The sequence below is a fragment of the Pogona vitticeps genome, chromosome 4 (assembly GCF_051106095.1).
Source record: "Pogona vitticeps strain Pit_001003342236 chromosome 4, PviZW2.1, whole genome shotgun sequence".
NCBI classification, from domain to species: Eukaryota; Metazoa; Chordata; class Lepidosauria; order Squamata; family Agamidae; genus Pogona; species Pogona vitticeps.
The window spans coordinates 886554-903467 of record NC_135786.1 but is presented as its reverse complement, the minus strand read 5'-3'; the positions used below and the strand labels follow the sequence as shown (position 1 = coordinate 903467).

The window sequence follows — 16914 nt, the reverse complement described above, 5'->3', positions numbered from 1 at the left end:
TGCCGAGGGTCGTGGGTGGCCTTTCTCTCCCTCGGCTCCGTGCCAATCCTGCGCTCACTTGTTTACCCTGGGGTCTGGTTTCCTCTCTACCTGAGGTGGGGGGGGGGAAGAGAAGGGCAGAGAGGAAAGGCTTCCCTCTCCCACTACATTCCCCCCACCCCGGCTCATGCGACCCACTGTCGGAGAGACGCAGTGCAGGAAGCTCCATCAACGAGCCCTAGAATCCAGGAATCCTGGAGCTGGATGGGCCAAAAAAGGCCATTGAGTCCCACCCCCTGCTCAAGGCCCACAAGTCAGGGGAGGAAAGAAGGGCATAAATCACACACACACACACAGACACACAGACACACACACACACACACACACTGGGCACATGCCTTGGGGACCGTGGGGGGCCATTAAGGAAGGGCTGAGCCTCAGACTGAAGGTCCAGGAAGCCCCAAGGGCACGTGTCAGGTGCAATGGGGAATGTGCTGGCACATGTGTGTTCCTGGGGTGGGGCAGGGTCTCTCCCCCCCCCGAGTGGCAGGAGCAGGTGCTTCCCCACCCCCCACCCCCACCGCCAGCAGCGGCTCCCTCCGGCTGGGCTATTAATAGGGCTTCCTTAAGGAACGCTTCTGAAGGGGCCAAGGTGGCAACTGGCTAAATAAGGCAGAGAAGGGGCTGACTCACGGGGGGGGGGGCATTGAGCGCCTTGTAGCATCACCAGATGGGAGGGGGCACTGACACACACCTGACAAAGGTGGAGCTGCAGAGTATGGGAGGGGGGGTCTGCTTGCCCTTTGGAGCTGCAGGTGAAAGCTTTCTGGACGGGCAGACGGAGGGAGGCCGGAGGCAGGGCCTGGCCTTCTGGGCACCCGGCCCCTCCTCAGGCTTGGCCTCTTGGCAGACGCTTCATTCAGACCAGCGGGCACCACCCAGGCGTCTCTGGTGTCTGGGCCTTGGGAGGTGTCCCGAACTGAAAGGCGCTGGGGGGCTCCCCATTCTGTCTGGGGCGGAGAGCAGGAAGCCCTCGCCTGCAGCTTTTTCTGGCAGCGACGCCTCTGGGAAGGAAGCTCTTCCTCCCCCCTCCCTGCACCATCGGTGAACAGGCAGGCATGGCTGAAGGGAAAGCGCTCCACACATGCCCAGGAGCACCTTTCTCGGTTGGACCATAGGCGTTCTGTGGTGCACCCTGGAGCTCCCACCGTGCCAGCAAAGGTTTTCCTCTTGGGCTGCCTCAAGCTTTAGACTCTCGCTGCTGCTGCTGCCGGCAGCCAGCTGGCAGAGGAAGTCAGGGCTGCCCGGGGACCCCCCACCCACCCACCCACCCACCAAAACACTCTCTTCTGCCCGATCCCTCTTCCCTGGACCCTCCATTAGCAACAGGGAGTGCGAGCAGATGGAGGATCTGGCGCGCCTTCTTTTCCAGCAACTAGACAAAATCCAGGCAATCATCAGCCAGCCTGACCCCTGCTTCCACACCCAAGCAAAGTCTTTTTTGGTCCAGGGGCAAAGGCTCCTCATTTTGGGAGCCTGGCTGGAGGGATCCCTGCTTGCAGAGAAGGCTTCCTTTCAGGGAAGTCCCTCCCAGCGAGGCGACCCTTTTCAGAGCAACCAGACGCGGTCCCTGATCACCATCAGATGGCACCCCGAGCGAGCCTTTGGGATTCCTGAGGAACGCAGGGGCTGGGAAGAGGCTCTCCAAGCCATGAAACAGGATCATGGGGGGGGGGCGGGGAGAGGGGGAGCACAGAGCTCTCAGGACCAAAAAGTAAATGTCCCTCGGAGGCAGACAGTCCTGAGCAAGGCGGAGCAGGCCCTGGGGAGAAGGAGCCCCCCCTCTCCCCCATCACCCTCCTTGCCAAAGGCCACTTCGGCCTCTGCTCCCTTTGCTTGGCCACCCAAGAACCGGTGCAGGGGACCTTTTATTTATTTTTATTTCTTTATTTATTCTACTTATATCTCGCCTGTCTGGTCTTGCGACCACTCTAGGCGGCTTACAGACACATAAAACAGGAAATAAACATAAACAAAAAGAAATTATTACATTTCCACGGATAACGAGGACAGCACCAGCAGGAGGCAGGTAGGCTCCTCCTCCCCCTGGCCCTGTCACACCTGCTAAGGCTGCCCCAAGAGTCCCCAGGCAAGGAGCCAGACCTCTTCCCTCCCCCTCCCCCCCCCCAGGGCCAGGCCACCCAGGTGGTCGGATGGAGACCAGCCAGGCGGCTGGATCTCTAAATGGAGGTGACGGGGCTTTGATTTGTGCCCAGAAGGGGAAGGGTACCCAGGGTGGGGGTTGAGGAGAAGAGAGCAGCGTGGGAAGGGGCCTCTAAGGCCATCGAGTCCAACCCCCTTGCAAACCAAAAGAGATGGTTTCTTCCCTCTGGCTGGTCCGGCACCTTCAGCAGAAAATTTCTTTTTCTGGAGCACAGGAAGGCTTCTGCAGCAGAGTCCCCTGCAAGCCCCAAAACTCCAGGGGGGGGGGGCTCCCTCTTCTCTGGAGAAATAAACCAGGCAGCAGCTGAGCTTTGCTAAAACCATTGCTTAGCTTTATGGAGGACACGTAGTTGATAAAAAATCCGCTCAGCTGAGGAAGTCCCCCTCCCCTTGGGAGGCTCCTCCTGACATCGGGGGGCAGGTTCTCGCCCCCTGAATCCATGGCTTCAGATCCTCCCCTCTGGAGCCATGGGGGTGGGGGTGGGGTAAACTCTTGCCCCCCATCCCATGGGGCAGCCCTTCCAGCCGTTGAGGATGGGACTCCTATCACATCTCTCTGCCTTCTCTTTCCCAGGCTATCCAACTCCTTCCAACAGTCTCGGTTTCCAGACCCTCTTCTGCCTTCTTGGTGAATCTTCCTTGGACATACAGTATCTTGACTTCACCATATCCTTCTTAAACTGAACCGGACGGGGTGTTGCAGGGAGGCAACACGGGGCCGAAGAAGAAGTTAAGCTGTGCCGTCGCTTCCCTGCGTCTTGACACTCTTCTTCTGGTGATGCAGCCTACAATGAATAACCATCATCACCATCATCATCACTGTGTGGTGTCAAGTTGATTCCGACTGGTGCCGACATATCCTCGATGTGCCTCATTACAATTTCTGAAGAGAAAAGGCTCCACAGTTTGGATCCACCCCCAGAACATGCCGAATGGTACCCCTTGGAGGTGGCTGAGCAGAGAGTTGCCCTGCGGGAGGCAGTCCATGCTCGTGCTGTGGTTTATTCCCTAACATGAAAGGCAGTCGCAGGGCAGAAAAGCAGCCAACGCCTGGTAATGAAATGGAGCTTCGCCACCTCAGGGCAAACCCAGGGACCGATTGGACGGTAGGCCAGCCTCCGAACCCGGCTCTTCCTGGATGCAGGTGCCAGGCCAGCCACCTCTCAGCCATCCCCCCCCCCCACTCCCACCCCCAGGGACATGAGGACCAGCAAGCTGAGATCCAGGTCTGTTCACAGACCAGAACCTCAGTGCTGTCCCAAAGCCTTTCACAATCTCCTTGTTATCCCAGATGCTTGTTTTTCTTGAAGTTCCCCTTTCAATTTCCAGCAACAACCAACTTCCTGCAGAAATTCAAAGGAGGAACATGATTAAAACCAGAAACATCTAGCCATGAGGTTTACTCCGAAGCAGGACCCACCAAGCTTTAGGGGATGTGCATCCCATTTTTATTTATTGGTCTGTTTGTTTATTATACCACCCATCTGGTCAAAGGCCACTCTGGGTAGACACAAACAATGTACTGTAATTAAAATACAATTAAACAGAACAGAAAATAAAAATAATAAGATTCCAATCAGCAATGCAATCAAGAATTCAACTATATTTGAATTTTATAAAATTAAAACATTTAAAATGGTGGGTTCTAGGGAAAAAGAGTAACAATTCCCATTGCTAAATAGAGTGCCCAGTTCCATCCCCCACACACTTGAGGTGGAGGATGATGGGGGGGGGGGGGACACCATTCTTGGATATGTGAGATTTAGGCACCGCCAGCCCTGCGTCCCGAGAGACCCACCCCCAAGATCATCCGCCCCCTCTCCTGGGGTCCGATCCCCACGGGCGGTTGTGTGAAAGCGAGGCCGGAAAGGAGAAGGAACAGCGAGGACGCGGGTTCCTTGGAAAGGCGGCGGCGGCGGCGCGGGAGGAGGGAGCGCTTCCCTTCCCGGGGGCGCCCTGGACTGGACGGGGCCAGAAAAGAACGGGCACCGCCGGTCCCGGATCCATTCGAGCCTGAACGCGCTCTCGGGAGGCCACCGCGTGGAAACTGAGGCTGCCCTGCTTTTGGGCACCTCCCGAGAAGGCAAGGAAGGGGATTCTCCGGCGGGGGGTCGGGGGGAGAGAGACGGAATAAAGCTGGGAAAGGTGGGAGGCGGCAGGAGGGAAGAGGGAGACCCGCTCCGAGATGGACGGCCTCCCTCCAGGGCAGGGCAGGGCAGGGCTGGGGGGCCGGGTGGTGGTGGGTCTCTGCCCCGAGCAACGGCGCCCCTCTGGCCCCGGGGGGGGGGGGGAGGAGGGCGGCCAGACTCTCCCTCTTGCCGCCGCCCGGCCTCTCGGCGGCGCCCGCTGCTTGCTCCCCCCCCCCCGGCCGGCGTCCCCGGCAGCAACGAGGCGGCGCCTCCCGGGGCAGCGGGGCGAGGGAGGCGGAGGCGGAGGCGAGGGCGGCCGGCCGGCCGAGCCGAGGAGGAGGAGGAGGAGGAGCCGGAGCCGGAGCCGGAGCGGCCATCGCAGCGGCAGAGAGCGACCCAGCGGGCGGCCCCCTCGCCGGCCAAGCGCCGCCGCCCGGTGCCTCCTTCCCTCCCTCCCTCCCTCCCTCGCTCGGCCGGTGGGGCTGGAGCGGCGTCGCCGGCGGGGAAGCGGGGCCGGGGCCGGCCACCCGCCGGGGCTCCCTACGCAGAAGGCCGCGGACCTTCCCCCCCCCCCCGGACCGGACCGCGGTAAGGGCAGCGCGCCATCCTCGGGGGGAGTGGGAGGGGAGGGGGGGTCCGGCCCTGAGCCCCCCCGGAGGGCCTCCCAGATCGAAGGTCGGGGGGGCTCCCCTCTCGGGGAAGCTCCTCCCCCAAGGCGACCCCCCTCCTCCTTGCTCTCCCCCCCACCCTCGGGGCAGCTCTGGCCATGTCCAGCCCACCCACTCATCCCGCCCCGGCACCGGCTCCGGGACCCCAGAGCGCCGCAGTTGCAGCGACGAGACGTCCCCTTGAGCATGTGCAGAGTGCTCCCCCGGCAGACAGGCGCGCCCGGTGCGGGGGCCCTCCAGCCCGAGCGCCCGCCCCCACCTCCCGGAGCCCGAGATGCGCCCGGCCGGCTCCAAGCCCTGCAGCTGGCGGGGCCCCAGGCGGAGGAGGAAGGGGGGGTCCGGGCAGCCCCGGCGGGGCGGCGCCCCCCCTCCCCTCCCCTCCCGGCGCCCGAGGGCTTTCGCTGCGCCCCTGCCCCGCTCCCTCCTCCTGCCGTCGGGAAGCGGAGCCCTTTTCCTTGCGGGAGTCGGGGGGGGGGAGACGGAGGGAGGGAGGATCGAGCCCCCCCCTCCGAACACGGGAGTTCGGCATCCCGACGGGGGGCTGGGGGGTCAGAGGCTGCTCTGCCAGGCGGGCGGGCAGGGGCGGCATCGTCTTCCCAAGGGCTGATGCGCAGCCGGCGGGCGGACGGGCGGGCGGGCGTTGGCACCGAAGAGGCCTCTTTGCCTTGCTAGCCACGAAAGAGAAAAAAGGGCCAGGGAAGGGGCGAGCCCGCTCCGGCCACAACTGGCCACTCCTTGCTCCGGAGGCGAAAGGGCCTGGCGGACGCCGGCGCGCCTCTCCCGAAGGGGGATCCGCTTTTCCATCTCTAGGATCGCAGGCGGGCCTCGGAGAGACGAGACACCCCCCCTCCCGCAATCTCTCGCAGCCCCCCAGCCTTTCAGTCCTGGCCCAACCACTTGCCCCTTGGCGCCTTCGAGGGGGAGCCAGGCTGGATCCCTCCCCAGGCGCCTCCCCAGGAAGCCCACCCAGGGAAGGACGAAGAGGGCGGCAGGATGGGTGCAGTGGCCAGACGGGGAGCCACAAGGGGGGGGGGCTTTCCCCCTCCCCCAGGCACTCAGGTAGAAGTGCGTCCAGGCCTCCATCTCCATGGCTGCCTGGTGGGGCCCGAAAGCCCAGCGCTCCCTGGGCAGTGCTCCCACCCCCACCCCCACCCCAGCCGGCTGGTGCTCAGTTTACCAACCTCAGAATCAAACCCAGGTTCTTAAAATTACCCTTTAACCACTGAGCCACTTCAGAGCTCCCCAGAATCCCCCCTTTTTTTTGGCACCCCTGATTGCCTGCTTCCTGTTTTTCCTTTTCAGAAGTTTGTACTTCTTGCCTTCTGGGTTCTGGAGAATTCTTCTTTTCTCCACAAGCTTCCTCGATGCTGGTTGTTGGCAACCCCTTTAACTGGGCGCTGCCTTTTCTGGCCTTTTCTTCCAGCCGAGCCTCTTTGCTCTGACCTCTCTTTCAAGCATGCATTCTTTATGAAGACAGTAATTCTAGATTCCATGCCTTTTAGGGAAGGGTTCCGAGTGCGGCTGAAGGAATCTGCAAATGCACGCTGGCCATCATCACAACCAGCCTCCAGCAGCCCCTGAAGTTCTGATGGCAATGCAGGGGGGGAAACCACTGTGAAGGTGGGCTCGGGTGGAGTGGCGCCTGCCTGCAGCAGGGCAGGGAAGAGGCCGGCCGGCCAGCCTTGCTGAGCCCTCCGTCTTCGGTAGCAGGATTCCTCCCTCCTCCCCCCCCCCCAACTGTGCTCCAATGGCGTCACGCATCCTCCACCGCCTACGACATGCACTGACCGGAGAAAGTGACCGGGATGGACTGCCTGGCTGCAGCTCAGAAGCGGAGGAGTTTCCAGAAAGTTCTGAGCTGGAAGATGACACCGAGGGTCTCTCCACGCGGCTCAGTGGGACCCTGAGCTTCACCAGCAATGACGAGGAGGAGGAGGAAGAGGAGGAAGAAGAAGAAGAAGAAGTGGAAGAGGATGCTGGCGAGGCCACACAGGAATGGCCCCTAGACCCCAACAGGCTTGGTGGTGTTGCCGAGAACGGAGGTAGGAGGACGCAGGGCGGGGTAGTGGTGGTGGCGGAGGAGAGAGAGACGGGGCCACCCACACTTCCTTAGGAAAGGCTTCTCTGCCTTCAGTAGCCAAGCTTCCATGTGGGTGCCGTCACAGCTCTAGAATTGTCAGGGACCCCAGTTTTAGAAGGTGAGAAGGCAGCTCCCTTACAAGAATGCGAAGTACAGTACAGTACGATATGATTGTATTGCGGCAGGTCCTGAAGGGTGGGGCCCTAGCCCCCGAAGGACACCCGGGCAAATAACTACAGTGGGGTCTTGACTTGAGAACTTAATCCGTATTGGAAGGCGGTTCTCAAGTCAAAAAGTCTGTAGGTCAAGTCTCCATTGACCTACAGTGCATTGAAAACCGATTAATCCCGATTAACAGGCCGTTTTTGTTCCATTTCGGTTTTTTTCTGGTCTGTAAGTCAATTCTCAGGCTGCAAGTCAAACCTAAATTTTGCAGCCAGAGAAGTCTGTAACTCAAAAAGTCTGTAAGTCAAGGGTCCACTGTACTCTGACTAGAAACCATTCATATCTAACCCTCATGTAGGGGTTAGGGTTAGAGAGGGACACACACACATCCTTCCCCCCCCCCCCCCGCCGTGAGTCCTGTTCTGCTGCACAAGCCACACAGCTTGAAAACAGCAAGGAGTCTTGGGGGTACCTTTAAAATAAAACACATTTTATTTTTGACATGCAATGCCGGTGAAAGAGCCATCCAGCCGGATTCCCACCCTAACCGGCACCTGCCTCCTGGCCCTTTGCCATGGCCAGGGCTTTTTCAGAAGCCAGAATGTCTGGGTGCAATGTTATGTCCCCCAAGACCTACCCCCTTTTTGCCATGACGGCTGTTGCCAGAGGTGACCGACCCGCTCAGTCTGTCCTGGCACGTGTCACACGGACAGAAACGCTGTTGAAGCAGACGGGTTGGAGGGGCCAAAGCTGCTGTTGAGGCCCCCGCCCTCTTCGGCTTCTCATTTCCCCTGGTTCCCTCTTCCCTGCCAACCAGGTAGATGGGACCTATAAACCTGTGGCCTAAGTACTGAATGCCACCTTTCTGAGGGAGGGATCGGACGGCAAACCCCAGAAGCACATTCTGAAATGAACCTGTTAGTCCTAAAGACAAATCTGGGGGGAAATTAATCCGTTGGTCCCACGCCATTTTCCTGTGAACCCTAAAACAAAGCAGCAGAGGTCATGAGGACGCTCGCCCGGTTCAGTGGGCAGGGAAGGGACGGCCCGTCTCCTGAGCAGGTCAAGAAATACCGGACGGGCACCCGGAGCCCTCCACGCACCAGCATTCTCGTCAGGTGGGGGCCAGGCAGTTCCCACAACTTGCTCGCTCCAAGGTGTGTTCTGAAACCCGAGTGCATGTTGGCTTTTGCCACTCCCTGGCTGGTTGTTATGCAACGCGAGAGGGCTTGGCTTTATAGGCCCTAAAAGGTTAAGCCCTTTACTGCCCTGCTCAGCTTCCCCAGCCAGCTTCTGACCCCCTGCTCTTGCTTTCTCCCCCCTCCCCGTGGGTGCAGAGCACGGCCCTCCCTCGACTGAGCGTCCAGGCAGTAACATGCTGACCCGGCAGCTGCAGGAGCTCTGGCGGAAATCCCGGAGCAGCTTCGCGCCCCAGCGCCTCCTCTTCGAAGTCACCAGCGCAAACGTGGTCAGTGAACGCAACTCCAAGTACGTGGTGAGTGATGGAGGCTGGGGCGGAGGGGGAATGACCCTAAGGCTGTGAAGGAGGAACTGAGCTGTGGATCACCAAAAAGGGGGTGTGGGGATAGGCCGACATCTCATAGGGTGGGGGGTGGGGCTGTAGGAGGAAGTGGGAAGAAGAAGAAGAAGAAGAAGAAGAAGGGGCTCTCCCTGCCAGGCCCTGGGCAGGCAGCCTGAAGCCCCCGCGAAGCAGCCTGGCCTGGCTTGGCCCCCTTTCTTGCCTGCCCTCTCTGCCCTCGGTCGTTCTCCACCTGCAGCGGCTTCTCCCCTCCCTTGCCTTCCTTCCGAAGCGCGACCCTCCTGACTCTTGTCTCTCTCTTCCCTTGTGCTGCGCTGGGGGAACTCCGAGCTCAGAAGAGCCTCAGGTAATTCTCCCTCGGCAGTTCCGGTGGGGCAGCTGCCACTGCCATTGCCTCTGCTGCTTCTGTGCCTCCCCCCCAACCCCCCCGCTTGCCCTCTGGGAGAAATAAGCTGCCTGCCGAATGCAAGCGAGTACATGTGTGTGCGTGCACAAGGGAGCGGGTACTGCATGGTTCCCTGGCTGCTTTGTTCCTGGGCTCTGCTGTGTGTGTGTGTGGGGGGGGGGAAGAGATGGCGGCTCGGGGCGGCTCCGCTCACCAGTCCGTTTGACCTGCAGCTCTACACCATCTACTTGATCCGGACGGGTCAGTTTGACAAAGCTCCTGCCACCATTGCCCGGCGCTATTCTGACTTTGAGCGGCTGAACCGGCACCTGCGCCGCCAGTTTGGCAGCGACATGGCAGGCATCTCCTTCCCTCGGAAGCGGCTGCGTCGCAACTTCGCCGCTGAGACCATCGCCAAGCGCAGCCGGGCCTTTGAGCAGTTCCTCGCCCACCTGCACTCCTTGCCGGAGATCCGCCGCTCGGCCACCTACCTGGAGTTCTTCTTCCTGGGGGACCTGCGGGAGGCCCAGCGCGCGACCTGCAGCGGCCTCTACCGTGAGGCCCTGGCCGCCTGGACCAACGCCCACCAGCTGCAGGACAAGCTGGGCGTCTGCCATTCGGGCCACTTCTTGGTGACGCTGGCCGGGCTGGCAGTCTGCCAGCAGGAGCTGGAGCAGTTTGCCGAGGCCCACGCCTCTTGCGAGCGAGCGCTGCAGCTTCTGGAGGGCCAGGACCGCCACCCGCTGGTCGCCCCCTTCTTGCGGACGTACATCCACCTGTCCTGGGTGCTGGGCCGGGACAAGCGGCAGGCGGAGGCCCGGCTGCAAGGCCTGCAGGATGCCGGTGGAGGGGGGCTGCAGCCCCCCACCCTGAAGGAACTGCTTATCAAACAACCATTGCCCTGAGTGGGGCGGGGGGGGCGGGATTTGGGTTTCCGAGTGCGTGTGTATGCCGGGGAGGCTAGGAGGGTGGCCAGCTGAGCCTCAGAGCCAGGATAGAGCCGGAAACTGTTGCGTGGATGAAGAAGGGATGGACGCTGAGCGCAAAGAGCACACCCCGTCTATCTGGAGCAGCTGGTGCTCTTTTATGGAGGTGCGCTCCTCTGTCTAGATTGAACCCGTGCCCTGGAGAGGAACAGCCGCCAGGATTTCACTGGGGAGGTTTCCAAATGAGCACAGGACCCAGATGCTCCTCAGCATCTGGCAGGGCCTTATATGAGGACTTGAAATGTGACTTGGAAAACGGGGCCACCACCCCGGACACCTAGGACTGACCCTCCCAGATGGGATTCCCTGCGAGGCAGGGGCCCAGTGGGTCCCCCTTCCCTTCTCAGAGCAGGACCCCTGAGCCCCCTGCCCCTATCTCGAACTCCTGCAAAGTGAAATGGGGGGGGGGTAGAGGCGCAAAGGGAGAGAGCGGGCACTGCTCCTGGGCCAAAGGCTCACCTAGGAACGCCGAGCGAGGGGGCTGCTCCCTTCTTCAGTTCGAGGGAGAGGAGCTCAACCATGGGTAAGTGAAAAAACCCTGGGGTATCTCTCCACCACTACCACCATCGAGAGAGCACAGCCTCGAAAGGGCCTCAGTCGCTTTATTCACAGTTGGGACAGCCACAGGCCAGTCCATAATCCAATAAAAGCAATCCCATTAAGTGCTTCTGTTTGAGTCTCCGTCCACACCTGCGCCTGCCCGGTGGCTTTAATGCCCAGCATCAGAGACCACGGCCTCGGCCTGGCACAGCCGTGATGGGAAGGAGAAGGGTTCGCTACAACCTGCTCAGGCTAGGAGGGTCCTTCACTCTGATGACACCCTCCTGGGCACAGCTGACCGCCAGCACGCCATCCCTGCGCCACAGCCGGCCATGCACAAGCCCACGGCACCCACCTGGAGGGGAGAGAGATTGAGGGGAGGGTGAGGGGTCAGGCACAGCTTTCCTCTTAGAAGGTGCTCCTCGCCCTGGAGCCTCTCACACACGGCGCATGGCATGCCAGGGCACCTACCTGCCCAGGGACTCTCGCACTCGTAGAGCATCCAGTGGTCGGCTCGGAACGGGGCATGGAACCACATGGAATGGTCCAGGGAGACCATGAAACTGACTCGGTAGCGCTGGTGGGGCAGCAGGGCTGTCTGCAGGAAGGCGTAGTCAGAGATGTAAGCGGCGACACAACAGTGCAGCTTCATGTCTCCTTCACCTGCAACACAGATTCCTCCTTCTGAGACCCAGGCTCACACGGTCTGCAGGAAAAAGCAGGGCCTGAAGGGGGATGTGATCCAATGCACAAAGCAAACCTCTGCCGGGCCAAAGATCTGACAGACCAAGGCCTGTCTTTCCTGGAGACCCCTGCTGCAAATGTACAGAAGGGGCGCATGGCCCAAATGAGGTGTGAAGCAGGCTGCCAGCCTGTGGGCTGCGCAGCTGCTGCTGAAGCAGAGAAAGGGCTCTTTGCTTCTCAGCTGAAGCACCCGCTCAGCTTGGCTCGTGTCATTCCCTTATTCCCTTCTGTGGCCGAAAAAGGGCTTTGGCAGGGCGGGGAGACAAGGTGGAGTCCCGACAGACAAATGAAGGGAATGCCGGCTCGTAGGAAAGGAGCAACGGAGGCGGTTCCTCTGGGCCGGGAGTGTTGGTGCCAATGGGCCGAAACAACTGGCGACCCTAGGCATCACCCAGTGCCCTCCCATTCATGGACTCGGCAGGCCAAATCCTGCCCTTGTTTCTGAGATTAGGCAAGATTTCAGGTACAGAGACCTTGTCTTGGCCCCAGACTTTAAGATCTGAAACTGTGACAAATCTCAGGTGCATTTAGGGAGAGAATAAAGGGTCAGCCAGAGTCCATGCTTTTACCAATGTGGCCTTTGGCCCGCACCCAGAAGAGCCGTTTGGGTTCCTGCGGGCTCTGGTGGAAGAAGTCGGGAGGGTTCACAGGCTTCATCTCAACAGGAACTTCCTGTGCCAGAATCTTGTTGAGTCCCTGCCGGTACCTCTCCAGGAGGTTGGGGTCCCTTTGGAAAAAGACACAAGGATCAGGTGGCTGGAAAGAGATACAAGAAAGGTGCCACAGCTACTGCCCGTTTCTTTTCCAGCTGTTTCGCTGCATCTCCCGTCATCCCTGGCCATTGGCTTTACTGGTGAGGACTCAAGGTAGCAATACTATCCAAGAATAATCAGACAGCTTCGTGACTGAACAAAGGAGTGGGAGGTGGGTGGCAGGTGTGTCTGTGTGTGTGTTCCTGGCAGCTGCAGGTGACTTCCTCTGACTTGTTAACAGAAGCTAGCAGGAACTCTTCCAGGGAGAGAGAGAGAGAGAGAAAGAGAGACCTGTGATCCTGTGAGACCTGTGATCCTGCACTGCCAGGTGGAGCCTCTGGAGGCCTGGATGACCACTTGCTTTGCTCAAGAGTGCCACAGGTGCAGATGAATCGCAGGTGAGTTTGGCTCTGGAAGCAAGTGCAGACCTGCTGCACCTGTCAATTTCCAGCTCCAGAGTTCCTGTGATCTTCAGGAACACCAGGGAGGCCTCCTCCCCAGCCCCACCTTCTTGGATGGGAGAGGCCAAACAATCTTTTCTGCTCAAGTGGTGGGAGGGTCCCTGGCCAGCCAGGAGCAGCAAAGGCAGCAGTAGCTTGTGTCCAAGCTCTCCCAAGGACCGCATCTCCCTCTATGAGCCTGCCTGGGCATGAAGATCATCAGGGGAGGCCTTTCTCTTGGTCCCCAAGGAGAAGGCCTTCTGTCGCTGCTCCCAGACTCAGGCTGGCCTCATTTTTGCTTCTCCTTCGTCAAGCAAAGACCTTGCTCTTCAAGCAGGCTTTTCCCTAGTGACTGACTCTCTTAAAAGGGTTTTTTTGAATGGATTTGTCATGCTCTGATCTTTTAAATTTCCTTTTAGTATTGTTTTAATTACCATTTTTAATAAAATACTTATATACTTCTTTTTAAATATTTATATACTTACTACTTTTCCCATTTAAACATTGTCTTTTTAATGATATGAGCCACTGTGGGTCCTTTTAAGGAGAAAGGCAGATTAGGAATATTTTTTAATAAATAAAACGGAGGCACCAAAGTCAATATGCCAGCAAGTTTGGAAAACCCAACAGTGGCCAGAGGATTGGAAAAGATCAGTCTACATCCCAATCCCAAAGAAAGGCAGTGCCAAAGAATGCTCCAACTACCGAACAATTGCACTCATTTCGCACGCTAGCAAGGTTATGCTCAAAATCCTCCAAGGTAGGCTTCAGCAGTATGTGGACCGAGAACTCCCAGAAGTACAAGCTGGATTCCGAAGAGGCAGAGGAACTCGAGACCAAATTGCTAACTTGCGCTGGATTATGGAGAACGCCAGAGAGTTCCAGAAAAATATCTACTTCTGCTTCACTGACTATGCGAAAGCCTTTGACTGTGTGGACCACAACAAACTATGGCAAGTTCTTAAAGAAATGGGAGTGCCTGACCACTTTATCTGTCTCCTGAGAAACCTATATGTGGGACAGGAAGCAACAGTTAGAACTGGTCATGGAACAACTGAGTGGTTCAAAATTGGGAAAGGAGTACGGCAAGGCTGTATATTGTCCCCCAGCTTATTTAACTTATATGCAGAATACATCATGCGGAAGGCTGGACTGGAAGAAACCCAAGCCGGAATTAAGATTGCCGGAAGAAATATCAACAACCTCCGATATGCAGATGATACCACTCTGATGGCAGAAAGTGAGGAGGAATTAAATAACCTCGTAATGAGGGTGAAAGAGGAGAGTGCAAAAAATGGTCTGAAACTCAACATCAAAAAAACTAAGATCATGGCCACTGGTCCCCTCACCTCCTGGGGAATAGAAGGGGAAGATATGGAGGCAGTGTCAAATTTTATCTTCCTGGGCTCCATGATCACTGCAGATGGAGACAGCAGCCCTGAAATTAAAAGACGCCTTCTTCTTGGGAGGAAAGTGATGACAAATCTTGACAGCATCTTGAAAAGCAGAGACATCACCTTGCCAACAAAAGTCCGAATAGTCAAAGCTATGGTTTTTCCTGTCGTGATGTATGGAAGTGAGAGCTGGACCATAAAGAAAGCAGACCGCCGAAGAATTGATGCCTTTGAATTGTGGTGCTGGAGGAGGCTCTTGAGAATCCCCTGGACTGCAAAGAGAACAAACCTATCAATTCTAAAGGAAATCAACCCTGAGTGCTCACTGGAAGGACAGATCCTGAAGCTGAGGCTCCAGTACTTTGGCCATCTCATGAGAAGAAAAGAGTCCTTGGAAAAAACCTTGATGTTAGGAAGGTGTGACGGCAAGAGGAGAAGGGGACGACCGAGGATGAGATGGCTGGACAGTGTCTGCAAAGCAACCAACATGAACCTGACACAACTCCGGGAGGCAGTAGAAGACAGGAGGGCCTGGCGTGCTCTGGTCCATGGGGTCACGAAGAGTCAGACACGACTAAACGACTAAACACACACCAAAGTCTAAACTAGCAATTGCCTTGCCCACCCCCAGGGGAAGCCGTGTGTGTGCGTGTGTGTCTGTGGCAGGTGGCGGAGTGTGCTATTCCCCAGAGTGCTGGGAGGGAGAGAGAGCCCTGACCCACCTCTCTGCTTTTGCCACTCACTGTAGATACTTGTGGATGAGTTCCTCCTGGGTCAGCAGCTCCTCTGGAAGGGGCACATCAGGCATGTGGAACTGGTGCTCCACGGGGCTGTGCTGCACCTGCTGGAAGGAGGCCTGGCAGGTGAGGATGGGCTTCCCATGTTGGATGGCCTTGACTGACCGCACCGAGAAGCTCCTGCCAGTGCGGGTGCGCTCCACCTGGTACAGCACGGGCACCGTGGGATCTCCTAGAATCAGGAAGCACCTGTGGGTGAGCGCACGGGCTGACCCTGCCAAGGAAGCTCAGCAGGAGGAGTGGAGAGCTACACCTGCTGCACAGGTAGTCCTCACTCTCAGTTCCTGCCACAAAACATGTCTGAGGGAGCAGGCTACAGTCCACAGAAGCCCACGCCAAGGCTTCACAATGCTTCTTGGGCTTTCTGCTGCATCTCCGTTCTCACACCCATCCCAGACGTGAAACGCAGCACCGGGGGGGGGGCACCCAAATGAACATGCCATTGCCAGTCCATGCCAACATCTGGTAAAGAACAAAGGCTTTGGTGATGTCAGGTCAGCAGCAGCCCCAGGAAGGAGTGGCTGGACAGCAACCTTTGCCCTGACAGGGCAGCCTGCTCTCCTGGGATACCATCAGGACAAAGGTTCTGGACTGGATGCTCTCAACCTCATCCTGACTGTGGTCATCTCCACTTTCTGAAGCTGTTGCTGTTTTGAGTGTTGCTAAAGCACTCTCTGGGCAGTTGGCAACATAATTATGTAAACCACACTTTGGCTCCTAAGCTTTCATCTGCAGAAAGAAAAACCTAAACCTAAATTCTAAACCTGCCCACCTGACCCCCAGGGTCAAGGAGTGGACCCATGAAAAGCCACCTTCCCCGGCACAAGCTTTCGGATAAACAGCCAGCAAGGGGATCCTGCTGGGAAGGCATGGAAACACCAAAGGAGACTGAGGCAAGAGACAGCCTGAGCAAGGAAACAATTGGGCCACTATAGACCGGGGGAGGGGGGGCGGCAGAAGGTGCCATGGGGCAGCGGCCAGCCCTCCTAACCATAGGAAAGGAGATCCCTGTGACCATGAGCAGCCTCCCTGGGCTTTCCAGGGCTGGGATCCAAGGCCACCACCAGCTCCCACCGCCTCCCTCCCTGAGAACTTCCTTGGGGTTTGGGTTGCTCCCAGGTAGAGACAGCGGGTGCCAACACTGGGCAGCCTCAAGATCTGGAGGGAGGGAAGGGCACTCCCCAGGGCTCCCCTTCTGGTGGCACTTCCCTAGGTCCCGCTCCCAGAGGAGGCCTCTTACCTGCCCTGACAAAGTAGCAGTGCAAAGAGTGGACCTGGGCGTCCTCGCTGACGGCCTTCGCGGCGGCCACCAGCGCCTGGCCCACGATCTGACCCCCGAAGAGGCGCCGCGTGACGGGCACCCAGTAGTGCCTCCCGCTGCAGGAAGGAAGGAGGAGATGATGGGAGGGAGGCAGGCGGTAGGGGAGAGAGAGAGAGAGAGAGGAGTCAGGCCAGCCAGGAGAGAGGGAAGGCAGGCAGGCAGCCCCGCTCCAGCCCCGGGGTCCCGCGCTGGCCAAAGCCGAGAGGCCAGAGTCCCTGCAGCTGCCGGGCAGGCAGAAGCCCAACAGGTTCAGCGATCCCTCCTACCCCTACCCTCCACCGCACCGCAGCTGCCGAGGTGACGCTGCACCTGCCGGACTCCCGCCTGCACGGCCAGGGCCACGGCTCCCTCCCTCCCTCCCCCGCTGACCGGAAGAGGTCCAAGTCCAACGGCTCCAGGTTCAGGACGCTGGTGACCAGGACGCTGCGCAGGTCCCCCGAGGGGGCCGCCTCCCGCTCCGGCTCCGGCTCCGCTCCGCCTCCCTCCCGGGCCACCTCCTGGAACCGGCCGGCATCCTCTGGGGCAGCCATCTTGGACGGTCACGTGGTAGGGGGCGTCGGACGCGCGAGGGAACTGCAAGGCGACGCTCCCGCTCCGAGCCGGCCTCCACTTCCGCTCCCGACCTGCAGAAACGGGAAGTTCCCGCCCGGCCGGCGGAGACGAGTTCTGCCGCGCCATTGGTCCCTTGCCCTGCCGATCTTGCTCCGCGAGGAGGGCGGCTCGCCTCGCCACTGGCCAAGTGGCTGCTTCTCCTGCACCATGGCCTCCGAT

The 16914-nt window shown here is 58.9% G+C and overlaps 2 protein-coding genes across 3 annotated transcripts; one reads left to right on the top strand and one right to left on the bottom strand.

The window, feature by feature from the left end:
- The first annotated feature begins 2741 nt into the window (after positions 1–2741).
- On the top strand, positions 2742–10817 carry SNX21 (sorting nexin family member 21). Of its 2 annotated transcripts, none has more exons than XM_072996567.2 (4): positions 2742–4285; positions 6502–7041; positions 8582–8739; positions 9403–10817. In XM_072996567.2, exons 2-4 carry the CDS (start codon positions 6747–6749, stop codon positions 10072–10074), a joined length of 1125 nt encoding a protein of 374 aa, XP_072852668.2. In that variant the 5' UTR covers positions 2742–4285; positions 6502–6746; the 3' UTR covers positions 10075–10817. The 2 variants fall into 2 exon arrangements, with proteins under 2 accessions (XP_072852668.2, XP_072852667.2); XM_072996566.2 differs by lacking the exon at positions 2742–4285 and adding an exon at positions 4670–4919.
- ACOT8 (acyl-CoA thioesterase 8) lies at positions 10740–16766 on the bottom strand. The gene is made up of 6 exons (XM_020807023.3): positions 16513–16766; positions 16063–16199; positions 14769–14994; positions 12009–12166; positions 11167–11358; positions 10740–11050 (listed from the first exon to the last, which is right to left on the bottom strand). Exons 1-6 carry the CDS (start codon positions 16671–16673, stop codon positions 10932–10934), a joined length of 993 nt encoding a protein of 330 aa, XP_020662682.3. The 5' UTR covers positions 16674–16766; the 3' UTR covers positions 10740–10931.
- Between the last annotated feature and the right edge of the window lie 148 nt (positions 16767–16914).

Excerpts from the sequence above, each read along its gene's own strand:
- SNX21 (XM_072996567.2), top strand. The coding sequence starts at position 6,747 with ATGGCGTCACGCATCCTCCACCGCCTACGACATGCACTGACCGGAGAA. Across the intron at positions 7,042-8,581 it reads TGGTGTTGCCGAGAACGGAG|AGCACGGCCCTCCCTCGACT; the intron begins GTAGGAGGACGC and ends CCGTGGGTGCAG. Across the intron at positions 8,740-9,402 it reads AACGCAACTCCAAGTACGTG|CTCTACACCATCTACTTGAT; the intron begins GTGAGTGATGGA and ends TTTGACCTGCAG.
- ACOT8 (XM_020807023.3), bottom strand. The coding sequence starts at position 16,673 with ATGGCTGCCCCAGAGGATGCCGGCCGGTTCCAGGAGGTGGCCCGGGAG. Across the intron at positions 14,995-16,062 it reads CTGCTACTTTGTCAGGGCAG|GAGATCCCACGGTGCCCGTG; the intron begins GTAAGAGGCCTC and ends TCCTGATTCTAG. Across the intron at positions 11,051-11,166 it reads GTGCGAGAGTCCCTGGGCAG|GTGGGTGCCGTGGGCTTGTG; the intron begins GTAGGTGCCCTG and ends TCTCCCCTCCAG.